This window comes from Cololabis saira, chromosome 11 (genome assembly GCF_033807715.1).
Source record: "Cololabis saira isolate AMF1-May2022 chromosome 11, fColSai1.1, whole genome shotgun sequence".
Taxonomy (NCBI): domain Eukaryota; kingdom Metazoa; phylum Chordata; class Actinopteri; order Beloniformes; family Belonidae; genus Cololabis; species Cololabis saira.
The window spans coordinates 23154065-23168505 of record NC_084597.1 but is presented as its reverse complement, the minus strand read 5'-3'; the positions used below and the strand labels follow the sequence as shown (position 1 = coordinate 23168505).

Genomic DNA, 14441 nt, shown 5'->3' with positions numbered 1-14441 from the left:
GAGGTCCCCCGGAGCCCCCGAGTTCGGAGCTCCGGGCCCGGGGCTCCTCGACGGTCCGGTCCGTGAGCAGCTCCGGCAGCAGCTCCGGTGCTCCGGAGATAAGCTAAATACTTAACCCATGCAAAGATCATACTTTTTAGACAAATATGAATAACATGAAAAAAATAACGTCACTTACCACTGACTCGTGTGCAGTTGCCGGGTCCGTACTGTGGGAACTGATCCTTTTATGAGGGTAAATGTCGATGCAAAACCTCATTTTAACTGTGCCCTCGCTGTGGAAACAACCACCGCTTCTAAACAATGGCTGAAGCTCCAGCCGGCAGAGAGAGTTGTGGGCGTGGTTTCAGCAGCGGAGGCAGACCTATGGAAATCTGCTCCCGTTGTTACGTAACGACGGGAGCAGAATCTGAACGGCTCAAAAAAGTCACATGACACTGGGGGATTCTGCCGGGCGGGGGTACAGACCTTGCAGAAATTCATGGGATTTCATTTCATTTCTTTCCTGTGTTGGCAGGGTGAGGGGAGACCACTTTATATATGTTAAAACAAGAAAAAACGTGTTTTTCATAATAGGTCCCCTTTAAATTATATTTTCAAATTTTATAAAAACGAAGACATCAAAAAGGTTTTTTATATCACATTGTTATTATTGATACCAACATTTATCTTTTAAGACCTACATGTCTTAATAGCCAGGGTTCCCTTTAAGCTGCAAAAGTTCAGCAGCTGCACCACTGCTCCATGACCAGTAGATCTGAAACCAGGGCCAGTTCTACTAGTCCTGTTTTCAGGTCTACTGGTCCTGTTTTCAGGTCTACTAGTCCTGGTTTCAGGTCTACTGGTCCTGTTTTCAGGTCTACTAGTCCTGGTTTCAGGTCTACTGGTCCAGTGACCCTAGTGTACAGATGTGGTTTGACTGAATGAATAACAATATGAATTAAAGCTGCAAGCAGCGATGAACGGGCCCTCGCACTCACGTCCACCGCCCCCCATAAGCATATCAGAAATGACACCACCCACGACTCTCTATGTCAAACCATTCAAAAGTTATAGCAGAAAAAAGGAACAACCAATCAGAGGAAGGGGCGGGGCTAATTCAGGCCAATGAAGGTCAAGGACTCATTACAGAGTCCCATGACACCACCCACAACTTCCTATGTCAAACCATTCAAAAGTTATGGCAGAGAAAAGTATTCTAGGGGGCGCTGTTGAACTGTTAGGCCACGCCCATTAATGCAAACCATGAAATATCAAATGTATCACCAGGCCTGGCTTGCATGCAAAATTTGGTGACTTTTGGAGAACTATCAAATATGGACCAATCAGATGAAGGGGACGAGCGCTTTTTCACGTCTAGCGTCGCCACGGTAACACTTTTGAAAGAGAAAAGTAATGTGCGTCGTCGCAGGAAAGAGACGCACATCTTGATGTAAAAAAAACACAAAATTTGCTTACAAAAATTTCAGCATCCTGCCAGGCTCGAACTCCCAACCACCGGCACCAAAGACCGCAATGATCTGGTTGAGCTATATCTCAGCTGATACCTCACTTTGACTTACTGGCTTAGGACAGACCAAGACAGCGATATATTGTCTGGAACTTTTTTTTCCTAATTTTTTAAATATTTGTAAGGTATAAATATTAGTAAAACACTACTATTTTATTATTACTTTTTCTGTAACCATTCTAGGTTCTAACCGGGCTGAGCACGGGACTATTTCTAACGTCACCACATTACAACAGCTGATTGGTCGGGGGGCGGGGCCGTCATCACCCTACTCGCCACTGATTGGTCGGGGGGCGGGGCCGTCATCACCCTACTCGCCACTGATTGGTCGGGGGGCGGGGCCGGCAGACGTTTGAATCAGGAAGCGGGAGTCAAACCATTAAAAAGTTATAGCAGAAAAAAGGGACAACCAATCAGAAGAAGGGGCGGGGCTAATTAAGGCCAACGAAGCTTAAGGACTCATTACTGAGTCCCATGACACCACCCACAACTTCCTATGTCAAACCATTCAAAAGTTATGGCAGATAAAAGTATTCTAGGGGGCGCTGTTGAGCCGTTAGGCCACGCCCATTAATGCAAACCATGAAATATCAAATGTATCGCCAAGTCTGACTTGCATGCAAAATTTGATTACTTTTGGAGAACTATCAAATATGGACCAATCAGATGAAGGGGGGGCGCGCCTTTTGGCGTCTAGCGTCGCCACGGTAACACTTTTGAAAGAGAAAAGTAATGCGTGTAGTCCCAGGATGGAGACGCACATTTTGATGTATAACACACCTGGGTGCACATTACGGTTCGGGCCGTATTAATTGCCGAAGGAATGGCATAAATTGCGCCAAAATTACACAATTAATTCAAAATGGCCGACTTCCTGTTCGGTTTCGGCCATGGCTCCAAGAGACTTTTCTTTAAGTTGTGCCATGATACAGGTGTGTAGCGATTTTCGTGCATGTACGTCAAACCGTATCGTGGGGCTTGAGGCACAAAGTTTTCCGGGGGGCGCTGTTGAGCCATTTTTCCACGCCCATTAATCCAAACCATGAAATATCAAATTTATCGCAATGCCTGCCTTGCATGCAAAATTTGGTGCCTTTTGGGGAACTATCAAATATGGACCAATCAGATGACGGGGGGTGCGCTTGTTGGCGTCTAGCGTCGCCACGGTAACACTTTTGAAAGAGAAAAGTAATGCGCGTAGTCGCAGGATGGAGACGCACATTTTGATGTATAACACATCTGGGTTCACGATACGGTTCGGGCCGTATTAATTCTCGAAGGAATGGCTCATATTGCTCCAAAATTACGCGATTAATTCAGAATGTTCAAAATGGCCGACTTCCTGTTCGGTTTCGGCCATGGCGCCAAGAGACTTTTCTTTAAGTTGCGACATGATAAAGGTGTGTACCGACTTTCGTTCATGTACGTCAAACCGTATTATGGGGCTTGAGGCGCAAAGTTTTTTCTGTCTAAACCAATCAGATGAAGGGTGGGCGCGCTTTTTGGCGTCTAGCGTCGCCACGGTAACGCTTTTGAGAGAGAAAAGTAATGCGTGGTGTCGGAGGATGGAGACGCACATTTTGATGTATAACACACCTGGGTGCTCGTTACGGTTCGGGCCGTATTAACTGCCGAAGGAATGGCATAAATTTCGCCAAAATGACACAATTAATTCAAAATGGCCGACATCCTGTTCGGTTTCGGGCATGACGCCAAGAGACTTTTCTTTAAGTTACGTCATGATACAGGCGTGTACCGATTTTCGTGCATGTACGTCAAACCGTATCGTGGGGCTTGAGGCACAAAGTTTTCAAGGGGGCGCTGTTGAGCCATTTTGCCCCGCCCATTAATGCAAACCATTAAATATCAAATTTTTCGCCAGGCCTGGCTTGGGTGCAAAATTTGGTGACTTTTTGGGCACGTTTAGGGGGGCAAAAAGGCCCTCCTTTCGTCAGAAAAATAATAAGAATAATAATAATAATAATAATTAAAGCTGCAAGCAGCGATGAACGGGCCCTCGCACTCACGGCCACCGCCCCCTATAAGCATATCAGAAATGACACCACCCACGACTTCCTATGTCAAACCATTCAAAAGTTATAGCAGAAAATCGGGACAACCAATCAGAAGAAGGGGCGGGGCTAATTAAGGCGAAAGAAGCTCAAGGACTCATTACAGAGTCCCCTGACACCACCCACGACTCTCTATGTCAAACCATTTAAAAGTTATAGCAGAAAAAAGGGACAACCAATCAGAAGAAGGGGCGGGGCTAATTCAGGCCAATGAAGGTCAAGGACTCCATACAGAATCTGATGACACCACCCACGACTCTCTATGTCAAACCATTCAAAACTTATAGCAGAAAAAAGGGACAACCAATCAGAAGAAGGGGCGGGGCTAATTAAGGCCAACGAAGCCTAAGGACTCATTACAGATTCCCATGACACCACCCACGACTCTCTATGTCAAAACATTCAAAAGTTATAGCAGGAAATATGGACAACCAATCAGAAGAAGGGGCGGGGCTAATTTTCACCAATTATGGTCAAGGACTCAATACCGAGTCCCATGACGCCACCCACGACTCTTTATGTCAAACCTTTCAAAAGTTATGGCAGAGAAAAGTATTCTAGGGGGCGCTGTTGAGTCGTTAGGCCACGCCCATTAATACAAACCATGAAATATAAAATTTATCGACAGGCCTGGCTTGCATGCAAAATTTGGTGACTTTTGGGGAACTATCAAATATGGACCAATCAGATGAAGGGGGGCGCGCTTTTTGGCGTCTAGCGTCGCCACGGTAACACTTTTGAAAGAGAAAAGTAATGCGCGTAGTCGCAGGATGGAGACGCACATTTTGATGTATAACACACCTGGGTGCACGTTACGGTTCGGGCCGTATTAATTGCCGAAGGAATGGCATAAATTGCGCCAAAATTACACAATTCAAAATGGCCGACTTCCTGTTCGGTTTCGGACATGGCGCCAAGAGACTTTTCTTTAAGTTGTGACATGATACAGGTGTGTACCGATTTTCGTGCATGTACGTCAAACCGTATTGTGGGGCTTGAGGCACAAAGTTTTCCGGGGGGCGTTGTTGAGCCATTTTGCCACGCCCATTAATACAAACCATGAAATATCAAATTTATCGCCAGGCCTGCCTTGCATGCAAAATTTGGTGACTTTTGGGTAACTAACAAATATGGACCAATCAGATGAAGGGGGGCCGCGCCTTTTGGCGTCTAGCGTCGCCACGGTAACACTTTTGAAAGAGAAAAGTAATGCGAGTAGTCGCAGGATGGAGACGCACATTTTGATGTATAACCTTTCTCGGTTCACGATACGGTTCGGGCCGTATTCATTCTCGAAGGAATGGCATATATTGCTCCAAAATTATGCGATTAATTCAGAATGTTCAAAATGGCCGACTTCCTGTTCGGTTTCGGCCATGGCATCAAGAGACTTTTCTTTAAGTACCGACATGATACAGATGTGTACCGATTTTCGTTCATGTACGTCAAACCGTATTGTGGGGCTTGAGGCACAAAGTTTTTTCTGTCTGAACCGATCAGGTGAAGGGTGGGCGCACTTTTTGGCGTCTAGCGTCGCCACGGTAACGCTTTTGAAAGAGAAAAGTAATGCGCGTAGTCGCAGGATGGAGACGCACATTTTGATGTATAACACACCTTGGTGCACGTTACGATTCGGGCCGTATTAACTGTCGAAGGAAGGCATCAATTTCGCCAAAATGACGCGATTAATTCAAAATGGCCGACTTCCTGTTCGGTTTCTCGACATGACGCCCAGAGACTTTTCTTTAAGTTGTGCCATGATACAGGTGTGTACCGATTTTCGTGCATGTACGACAAACCGCATTGTGGGGCTTGAGGCACAAAGTTTTCAAGGGGGCGCTGTTGAGCCATTTTGCCACGCCCATTAATGCAAACCATTAAATATCAAATTTTTCGCCAGACCTGGCTTGCATGCAAAATTTGGTGACTTTTTGGGCACGTTTAGGGGAGCAAAAAGGCCTTCCTTTCGTCAGAAAAATAACGCGAAGAATTCCTACAGATACAATAGGGCCTTCGCACTGAAGGTGCTCGGGCCCTAATAAAAAAAATACAAATAATTCCTACAGATACAATAGGGCCTTCGCACTGAAGGTGCTCGGGCCCTAATTAGCATTATAGCTTAGAATAAACTAAGGCAGGCAAGCAAAAGTAGCTGAGTTTGAGTGACAGTAGGTGGGTGTGTCCCAGACGGCTACCAGACCAGTTTTTATGACTCATTTACAACATGTGCAGTATGAGGAACACGTCTCTGCATGTTTGTCCAGCTCTTCTTCTACAGTAATGTTGATAATCATACCAGATTATCCCCCATACCAGATGATATTTAAAACGTAAGTCATCCTCCTGCCTGTCAAGTCTTTGTAAAGAGTTGTACAGTCATAATAACACAAACACACACTTTCATGTTCACAGTTGTAAAGAGCGTCCATGTGTTTCTTGTCTGCTGGTCACATGACTCACTTCCTGTCTCACCAGGAAGACTCCTGTAAACCAGCCTCATTAGCCCACTGACCCACCCTCTCTCTCTCTCTCTCTGTGTGTGTGTGTGTGTGTGTGTGTGTGTGTGTGTGTGTGTGTGTGTGTGTGTGTGTGTGTGTGTGTGTGTGTGTGTGTGTGTGTGTGTGTGTGTGTGTGTGTGTGTGTGTGTGTGTGTGTGTGTGTGTGTGTGTGTGTGTGTGTGTGTTACAGGACCAACTCCCCTCCAGCTTCAAGAAAGGTCCAGAGCAAACAGAGCTCTGAAGACGCGGCGGAGGCAGCTGAGGATCTGTTTGAGGACTTCTGACTTTAGATGGTTTCTGCTACGATTCAAGTTAAAAGAAAAGTTAATACAAACATTTCTTTTTTACATGCAAGGGATGAATTTCACTAAAAAGTCTCTAGACATGGATGGGTGTGCTGATGATGGTTCCACGCCAGCTCTCTCTACGTGTAGTTCCTCCTCCAGACCAGCGGGGGGGCTCCCTGCTTCAGGATCAGCCTCAACACCAGAAGTAGTGGAGAAAGAAGAAGAGCGGTCTTTTCAACAATCTGGAGACATCCGTCTCTGTTTTTAAATATTGGAATAAAAAAATATGATTGCATTTTGTGTGACTGATGAGTTATTGATATTGTGTCCAGTTCTTCAGAGTCGTTAAACCATCTTGTCCTACAATCGCGTAGCGCCTTCTGACATCTTCATGTCCTCCATGTGTCTGACTCTCGGATCAGTTGTCAAAAAACTGTTTCAAGCTAATGACCCATCAGTCCAAGAACAACCAACTCCTTGACTTTCTAGAGTCCAGATCTGAATCCAGACCTGGTGGTGGTTTACACCACCAGAAACCGGAGGGACAAAAACTCCTGGTTGGAACGCCCCCGAAGTGGCCACATTAATACTTGCTGATTCTACCAAGCACATACTTGTCTGAGAGTATTTGCATCTAGACACAACCTAACATTTGGAATCAGAATCCACAAAGCCAGAACAGGAAGTTACGTAATACTGCCTTTCAACTTCCTGTACTGAGTCACCACTTGTACTCAGCTAGCCATGTAGCGTTAACCGACAACCGACACTAACCGCCAGGTCCTGGAATCGGTACTGGAAAGGAGAAACCTGTACTGGAACATCTCTGACCTGAAGTAACATGGATTTATGAACTTATTGATTTTATCAGCTGTGAAGCTTCCACAGAACTATCAATCATCCAGGTCCATCATCCTTCCTGTGATACGTCCTTGCACAAACACCCACAGCTCAGCAGCTGCTCCACATGGAGGCGCTATAACTTTATGAAGACGTCACTGACACAAACAAACTCAGAACTGTTCTATCTAGGTGAAAGGAAGTCACACATTTAGTGACATTTCTATCAAATAAAAGTAGTTTTCTAGTTTAGTTCCTGAAAACCAAAAAACGGAAGCATGTGGTTCATTGGTCAGTGCTGTTGCCTCACAGCTCCGGCTTCCTCCCACAGCCCAAAAACGTGCATGTTAGGTTGATTGATGATTCTAAATTGGTTGTACCTGTGAATGTTAGCGTAAACATTGTTTGTCTGTAGATGTGACCTTGTGATAGACTGGTGACCTGTCCAGGTGAACCCCTGCCTCCCTCAGACCCCCATGACCCTGCACAGGATAGAACGTAAATAGAGGATGGATGGATAGATAGATAGTTTCTGAAAAAGCTCAATGACACAGATGTGACTAAATGTACCTGAAGTCCATATGAACGTTGGTCTTTAGAAACCTCTAAAAACTCTCTGGTCCTCAACAGGATCATCAGTCCTGGTCCAGTAGATGGGAAGAGGTTCTCGGATGGACTTGTAGAGTTTAGGTTTTAAAGACATGAATCCAGACGGATGGGCTCTAAAAGTTGAAGATTCAGTCAGATCTTCATTTAGTCTTAACTGGTAATATTTATACTTTATTAAGACACCAGATTTGTTCACAGACACCTCACAGTTGCTGAAATAATCTGAAACTCATGTCAGGTAAAAATACATAATTTCAGATCAGGAATCTCATCATGAAAGGGTTAAAGGGACATTAAATTGGTGGTGCCTCCCTTTAATGACTCAGCCTTCCTTGCTGGCTTTCCTAGTTTCACTTCCTCCTCCCACCCTCTCTGTGAGTGGTGGTCGTCTGAGATGCTCCCCTCCCCATGCCCCACCTCCAGCTCCTCCTTTTGGGTTAATAGCGGGTGTAAAGTGAATTTGAACTTGCAGCCAGACTCCAAGGAGGAGGAGAAGGACATCTGCTCCAGACACGGGACTTTACCTCAGAGAAGTTTCAAGTTGGAAATCAAAACTCCTTTTTCGGGACTTTTTTTCAATTTTATGCAACTACAAGGTAAGATGTCTATCTGTCTTCTGCTGTTTCTTCTTCACAGAAAGAGTTTCAACATCGTATTACAGGTCTGCAGAGGTTAAACCGGTACCGGGACCAGCTGACCAGTGGTGGGCTTCTTCAGAACTTTTCCTCGGACCCTGTTAAATTTATTGTAAACCACTTAGTGTCATCAGCATGGATTTAGTTGATGTAGTGACCTTTTGGGAATTTCCAAATAGAGGCCCAATTTTTTTTTAGTGCTATTTTTTATTTATTTAACAAAAATGAAGAAAGCACAAAAAACCCAAACAGTTCTCACCATGATCCAACAGCTGATAGATCCACTTTCTGGACCGACAACAGGAATTCTCCTGCATGACTTTCCTCGCATGGTTCTGGAGGACTTTTCTTCTTCTTTGCAACCTTGCTTCAGCTCGTTGAGGTTTTCAACTTTTGCTGAATGAATTTGGTTCTGAGCCTGATGATCTTGAGATAGATCTGCAGGGCTGTCCACGCCTGGAAGATTGACAACCATCAAGGTTTCCCACTTGTGAATAATCTTTCTCTCTGTAGAACACCGAACATCAAATAGTTACATTATTTTTATAATCTTTCCAGATTGAAAGATTATTCAATCAAAGATTGATGTGCAACAGTATCTTCTCTAAGACCACTGCTGATGCCTGTCCTTCTTAGCATTGTGTTAACACACACCTGAATGTTCCAAACATTCAGGTGAAATGACAAAACATCTGCTTTTCTAGAGGTGTGAACACCTGCTGATGATCAGTTCATCAATGATGATGATTAGTAGATTAGCTTCTGTCTCTTAAATCTTCTGGAGATTTCCCATATAACGTGTGTGTGTGTGTGTGTGTGTGTGTGTGTGTGTGTGTGTGTGTGTGTGTGTGTGTGTGTGTGTGTGTGTGTGTGTGTGTGTGTGTGTGTGTGTGTGTGTGTGTGTGTGTGTGTGTGTGTGTGTGCACACGTCATTTTGTCAAATAAATACAGGTAAAACTTGCGTTCTTATCATCTGAATTTAAAAAAACATTCTTTTTCATTTCGTTAGCACTGTAAAAAGTTTAAATGTTCATCTGAGGTTGTATTCGTGTTAAACAGAGACCCACTATGATCAAGAATATGTTTGAACGTTGCATGAAGGAAATTGTTTGTTTTAGAAATAGATTTGTTTTAAGTCCAGAGTGAACTTTAAGATGCCTCGATAAATATTATCCATGTTAAATATTCATGTTGTTTATGAAGAGTTTCCATCCAGCCATCCATCCATCCATCTTTCTCCTCTTATCCGGGTCGGGTCGCTGGGTCAGCAGTCTATGCAGAGAAGCCCAGACCACTTCATCCAGCTCATCTGGGGGGATTCCAAGGCGTTCCCAGACCAGCTGAGAGACATAGTCCCTCCAGCATATCCTGGGTCATCCCCGAGGTCTCCTCCCAGCGGGACATGCCGGAAAACCTCACCAGGAAGATGTCTAGGAGGCATCCTCACCAGATGCCAGAGCCACCTCATCTAGTTCCTCTGGATGTGGAGGAGCAGCAGCTCTACTCTGAGCTCCTATCGGATGACGGGCTTCTCGCCCCATCTCTGAGGACAACCCGGACACCCTGTGCTTGTATCCGTGGTCTCGTTCTTCCGGTCACTACACACAGCTCGTGACAGCGTGGGGGCAGGAACGTAGACCGAGGTGAACCGAGAGGTTCGCCATCCACCAAACTGGACCCCTCCGCTCTTTGGCTGCACCTTTAAATTCTGTCCATAAATATATAAATGACAAAGGGCAGCCTTGAGTCCAACCCGCATGGACAACGAGTCAGACTTACAGACTTACAGCCGATAATGTGGACCAAGCCCTGACATCAGATGTAGAGGGACCGGAGAACCCTCCACAGGAGTCCCCTTCAGGGACACAGTTGAATGCGTTCTCCAAGTCCACAAAACACATGTCGACTGGTTGGGCAAACTCCCATGACCCCTCCAGGATCCTGCTGAGGGTGTAGAGCTGGTCCACCGTTCCACGGCCAAGACAAAAACCACACTGCTCCTCCTCAATCTAAGGATTCGATTAGCCGGCAGACCCTCCTTTCCAGAACCACTGAATAGACCTTACCAGGGATACTGAGGAGTGTAATGCCTCTGTAATTGGAGCAAACCCTCCTGCCCCCCTTCTTAAAGAGAGGGACCACCACTCTGGTCTGCCAATCCAGAGGCACTGTCTCCAATGTTCACGTGATGTTGTGCAAGAATGTCAGCCAAGACAGCCCTGCAACATCCAGGGCCTTAAGGAATCCAGAATGGATCTCATCCACCCGGTGTCCCGTCACCCAGGAGCTTCTTAACCACCTTGGTGATCTTAACTCCAGAGAAAGGAGAGCCCACTTCTAAGCTCAAAGGCTCTGCTTCCCCATAGGAAGGCATGTCAGTGGGATTGAGGAGGTCTTCTAAGTCAGTGTTTCCCAACCCTGGTCCTCGAGCCCCCCCCGTCCTGCATGTTTTAGAGGGAACCACCGTGCTGATGACACAAGTACCTGTGTCATCAACAGAGTTGTGCAGACTTTATTGACAAGCTAATGAGAACCAATAATTAGAACCAGGTGTGTTGTGTTGCAGGGAAACATCTAAAACATGCAGGACAAAACCCAGGTGGATTCTAGCTGTAACAAGTAGGCTAATGTACAGACCCCACTGTCTCACAAAGGATAGCTGTTTTTTCCTTGCCAGGATGCGAGTAACCAGGGCCCCACCCTGGAGCCAAGCCTGGGGTGGCGAGTGTCTGGGGGCCGGGCCTGCACCCATGGCTGGGCACAGCCCTGAATGGAGATGTGGGTGCCCCTTCCCATCAGCTCACCACTTGTGGGAGGGGCCATAGGGGTGCTGTGGGAAGCTTGGTGGTCCGATCCTCAGCAGCAGATGCTGGCTTGAAGGAGCCTGAGCTGATGTATGGGGTTTAGAAGTTCTGGCTACATATAGTCTGACTCACCTCAACACATGGCCCGGGCTCCAGAACCAATCTCCTAGATATGGGTTGGACTCTCCACTCTGGAGTTGCTCAAGGTGAGAAGCGCCCCACAGGGGTGGGCATACTTATTGCCCCCCAGCTCGGTGCCTGTAAAGTGGGCTTCACACCAGTGAACGAGGAGGGAGCTTCCCTTCACCTTCAAGTGGGGGGATGCGTCCTGACTGTTTGTGCTTATGCACACAACAGCAGTTCAGAATACCCACCATTTTTGGAGTCCTTGGGTGGAGTGCTTGAGAGTGCCCATGCTGGGAACTTCCTTGTTCTGCTGGGGGACTTTACTGCTCACATGGGCAATGACAGTGATACCTGGAAGGGCGAAATTGGGAGGAATGGCCCCTCTGATCCGAACCTGAGCTGTGTTTTGTTATTGTACTCCTGTGTACGTCACAGATTGTCCATTACAAACACCATGTTCAAGCATAAGGATGTCCACATATGCACTTGCCACCAAGGCACACTAGGTCACAGATCAATGAATGACATTGTAGTTGTATCATCGGACTTGCGACCACATGTCACATGACACTCGGGTGAAGAGAGGAGCGGAGCTGTCAACTGATCACCACCTGGTGGGGAGTTGCCTCCGGTGGCTGGGGAGGACACCAGTCCGACCTGGTAGACCCAAACATAATGTGAAGGTCTGCTGGGAACATCTCCTGTCAGATAGAGCTTCAACTCCCATCTCCAGCAGAGCTTCAATCATGTCCAGGTGGACATCAAATCTGAGTGGATCATGTTCCATGCCTCTATTGTTGAAGGGAGCTGACCAGATCTGTGGCCGTAAGGTTGTCGGTGGCTGTTGTGGTGGTAATCCCCGGACGCGCTGGTGGACACTAGTGATTAGGGATGCCATCAAGCTGAAGAAGGAGTTTTATAGGGCCTTTTTGGGTGACTCTGTGGACCAGATGTCGTAGCAGTGAATCCATGTGGGACGGATGTTTATATAGGTTTACATTTTTACTAAATCTTTTCATCCTTTATTTTTTTATGGGTATTATGTTTTGTTATTATAATTACTAATGTTATTGAAATGTTTTGTTTTCTGAATAATTTCATTAGTCAAAATGTTATGTTTAATTCGGTTAAATCCAGCTGGTGACTTCAGTGTTGGTCCAGAGGATGGTCATTACGCGACAGGAAAATAAAAAATGTTTTCATTGACAACTGCTGGTGTTTTTCCACAGATCCCTGGGAGATGATTGGACACGCCCTCTCACACCTGACACACCTCTTCCTGCTAGTGTGTGCATGTTTGGCACACACTCTGCACTCAACCCAGACAGGTGAGTGCAGGAAATGAAGTGTTCTTGTTCTCTGACATGATGCAGGTCACAGACGATGAGTGGTCACTCTGCTCCATATCTTGTGGAACATTTGCATCTTAAGGACAGCTAGATGCTTGTGGAACCATGACATCCGTAACGGAAATCCCAGTTGGCTGGAAGCCATCCATGTCAACGTTCTGCTGTCAAGACACTGATGAGCTGCTGTTGAGGCGATGAAAAGACAAATGTATGAAAACATTTGCCCCTCCTTACAGAATTCTCAGGACCCAGTACAGTAGCACCTGTACCTGAGCTTGAAACGTCTGTAAAACTCCAAACCCCAAAATTTCAAGATGATCTGTTCCCCTTTCAGAAGACACCAGGATGGATGTGAGAATCTGAAGTTCAAACTCAAGTTCAGCTGAATAAAACTATCAAGCTAGCTTATGTGTAGCAAGGCTAGATGAACTAGTATGAGTGCTTCAGGTTCATTTGATGAAAAGAGTTCTGCATTGGTTGTTAGGGTCGACATCCAGGAGTCGAAATGTTTAATTTTGAAACTAGTAAATTATAAATAAATACATTCTGGTTTCACAGACTCAAATTTCGCAAAGACTGAGTTAGCATAGCTGCATGTTAGCAGAGTTGCATGTTAGCACAGTGGCATGTTAGCACTGCCGCATGTTAGCATGGGGGCATGTTAGAATGGTGGCATGTTAGTGCCATTTGGAAAAGCAGCTGCAGGATGATAAAGTTCCACAGAAAAAATACACAACGATTGTGACTTTTTAAACCCACAAATGGGACTAGTTATTGATTAATTGGGTAATATGTAGTATAAAACTATATAATGGGGGCTGCTGTATCAGTGTCATTCAATGAAAAACAAAATTGCAGGAGAAAAGGGGTTAAATTCCAAGAAAAAAATTCTGTTAAACATACAGAACAGAATGGCGTTTTCATTATTTTACTTTGTAAGAGATAAAAATATCTTATAAACTCACAGATAAAATTTAGCAAATTTCTAAGACGAACTCAAATAAATCGTGAAAGGCGACTTAGTTCTTTAGAGCCGCTCTGTTGCAGTACCACCTCTGACAACAAGGGGTCAGATTCCAGATCCATGAGGCTGCTAACGCCGTCAGACCCAACAAGGTGGTCCTCCAGTGGGACAAAGTGGTATTACAAGACTAGTCTGACTTCTCATTGACAGAGCATTTTCAGTGACTGTGCACACGGCCGATTTGTGTACGCCCTCCTTAGGCCAGAAGTGGTGCTACTACATAGGAGTTTTCTGAGTGAGGAGCTTCAACGGTCTTATGTAGTTGCCTGCAAACATTTCATCTTATTTCTGCATTAATTCTGAGGCCGACCCCGTCGCCCCCTGCTAGCCACAGGAGGAGCTACAGGTAATGAGTTTGGAGTCATACTCCGCCCCCACACGGTCTCCATAATTACTGATCATCAGGCTCATTTTCTTGATGCTCATTAAACATACCAAAGTCCCCTGAACTGGCATAAAAACCTGACCCTGTTGTCTGAACGGCATGTTAATTCCACATTATTGTTGATATAACGCAGTGTTTCTCAATCGTGGTCCTCGTGGGCCCCTGTCCTGCATGTTTTGGATGTTTCCCTGCACCAACACACCTGATTCTAATTAATGGTCCTAATTAGCTCGTCACCAAGGTCTGCACAGCTCTGTTGATGACACAGGTACTTGTATCATGGTGTGTTGAAGCAGGGTAGC

General features: G+C 45.6%; 2 protein-coding genes across 4 annotated transcripts in view; both read left to right on the top strand.

Moving 5' to 3' along the window:
• xrcc4 (X-ray repair complementing defective repair in Chinese hamster cells 4) overlaps positions 1-6662 on the top strand; it is a 46326-nt gene extending 39664 nt beyond the window's left edge. Inside the window, exon 8 of the mRNA XM_061733353.1 lies at positions 6271-6662. Within this exon, the coding sequence (XP_061589337.1) occupies positions 6271-6364 (94 nt within the window). The 3' untranslated portion in view covers positions 6365-6662. The remainder of the gene's footprint in view (positions 1-6270) is intronic.
• A 1633-nt stretch (positions 6663-8295) lies between these two features.
• The window catches only part of LOC133455166 (versican core protein-like), a 39363-nt gene continuing 33217 nt past the window's right edge, over positions 8296-14441 (top strand). For all 3 annotated transcript variants that reach the window (XM_061734072.1, XM_061734071.1, XM_061734070.1), the window contains exons 1-2: positions 8296-8412; positions 12611-12709. In XM_061734072.1, coding sequence (XP_061590056.1) covers positions 8400-8412; positions 12611-12709 — 112 coding nt within the window. In that variant the 5' untranslated portion in view covers positions 8296-8399. The remainder of the gene's footprint in view (positions 8413-12610; positions 12710-14441) is intronic.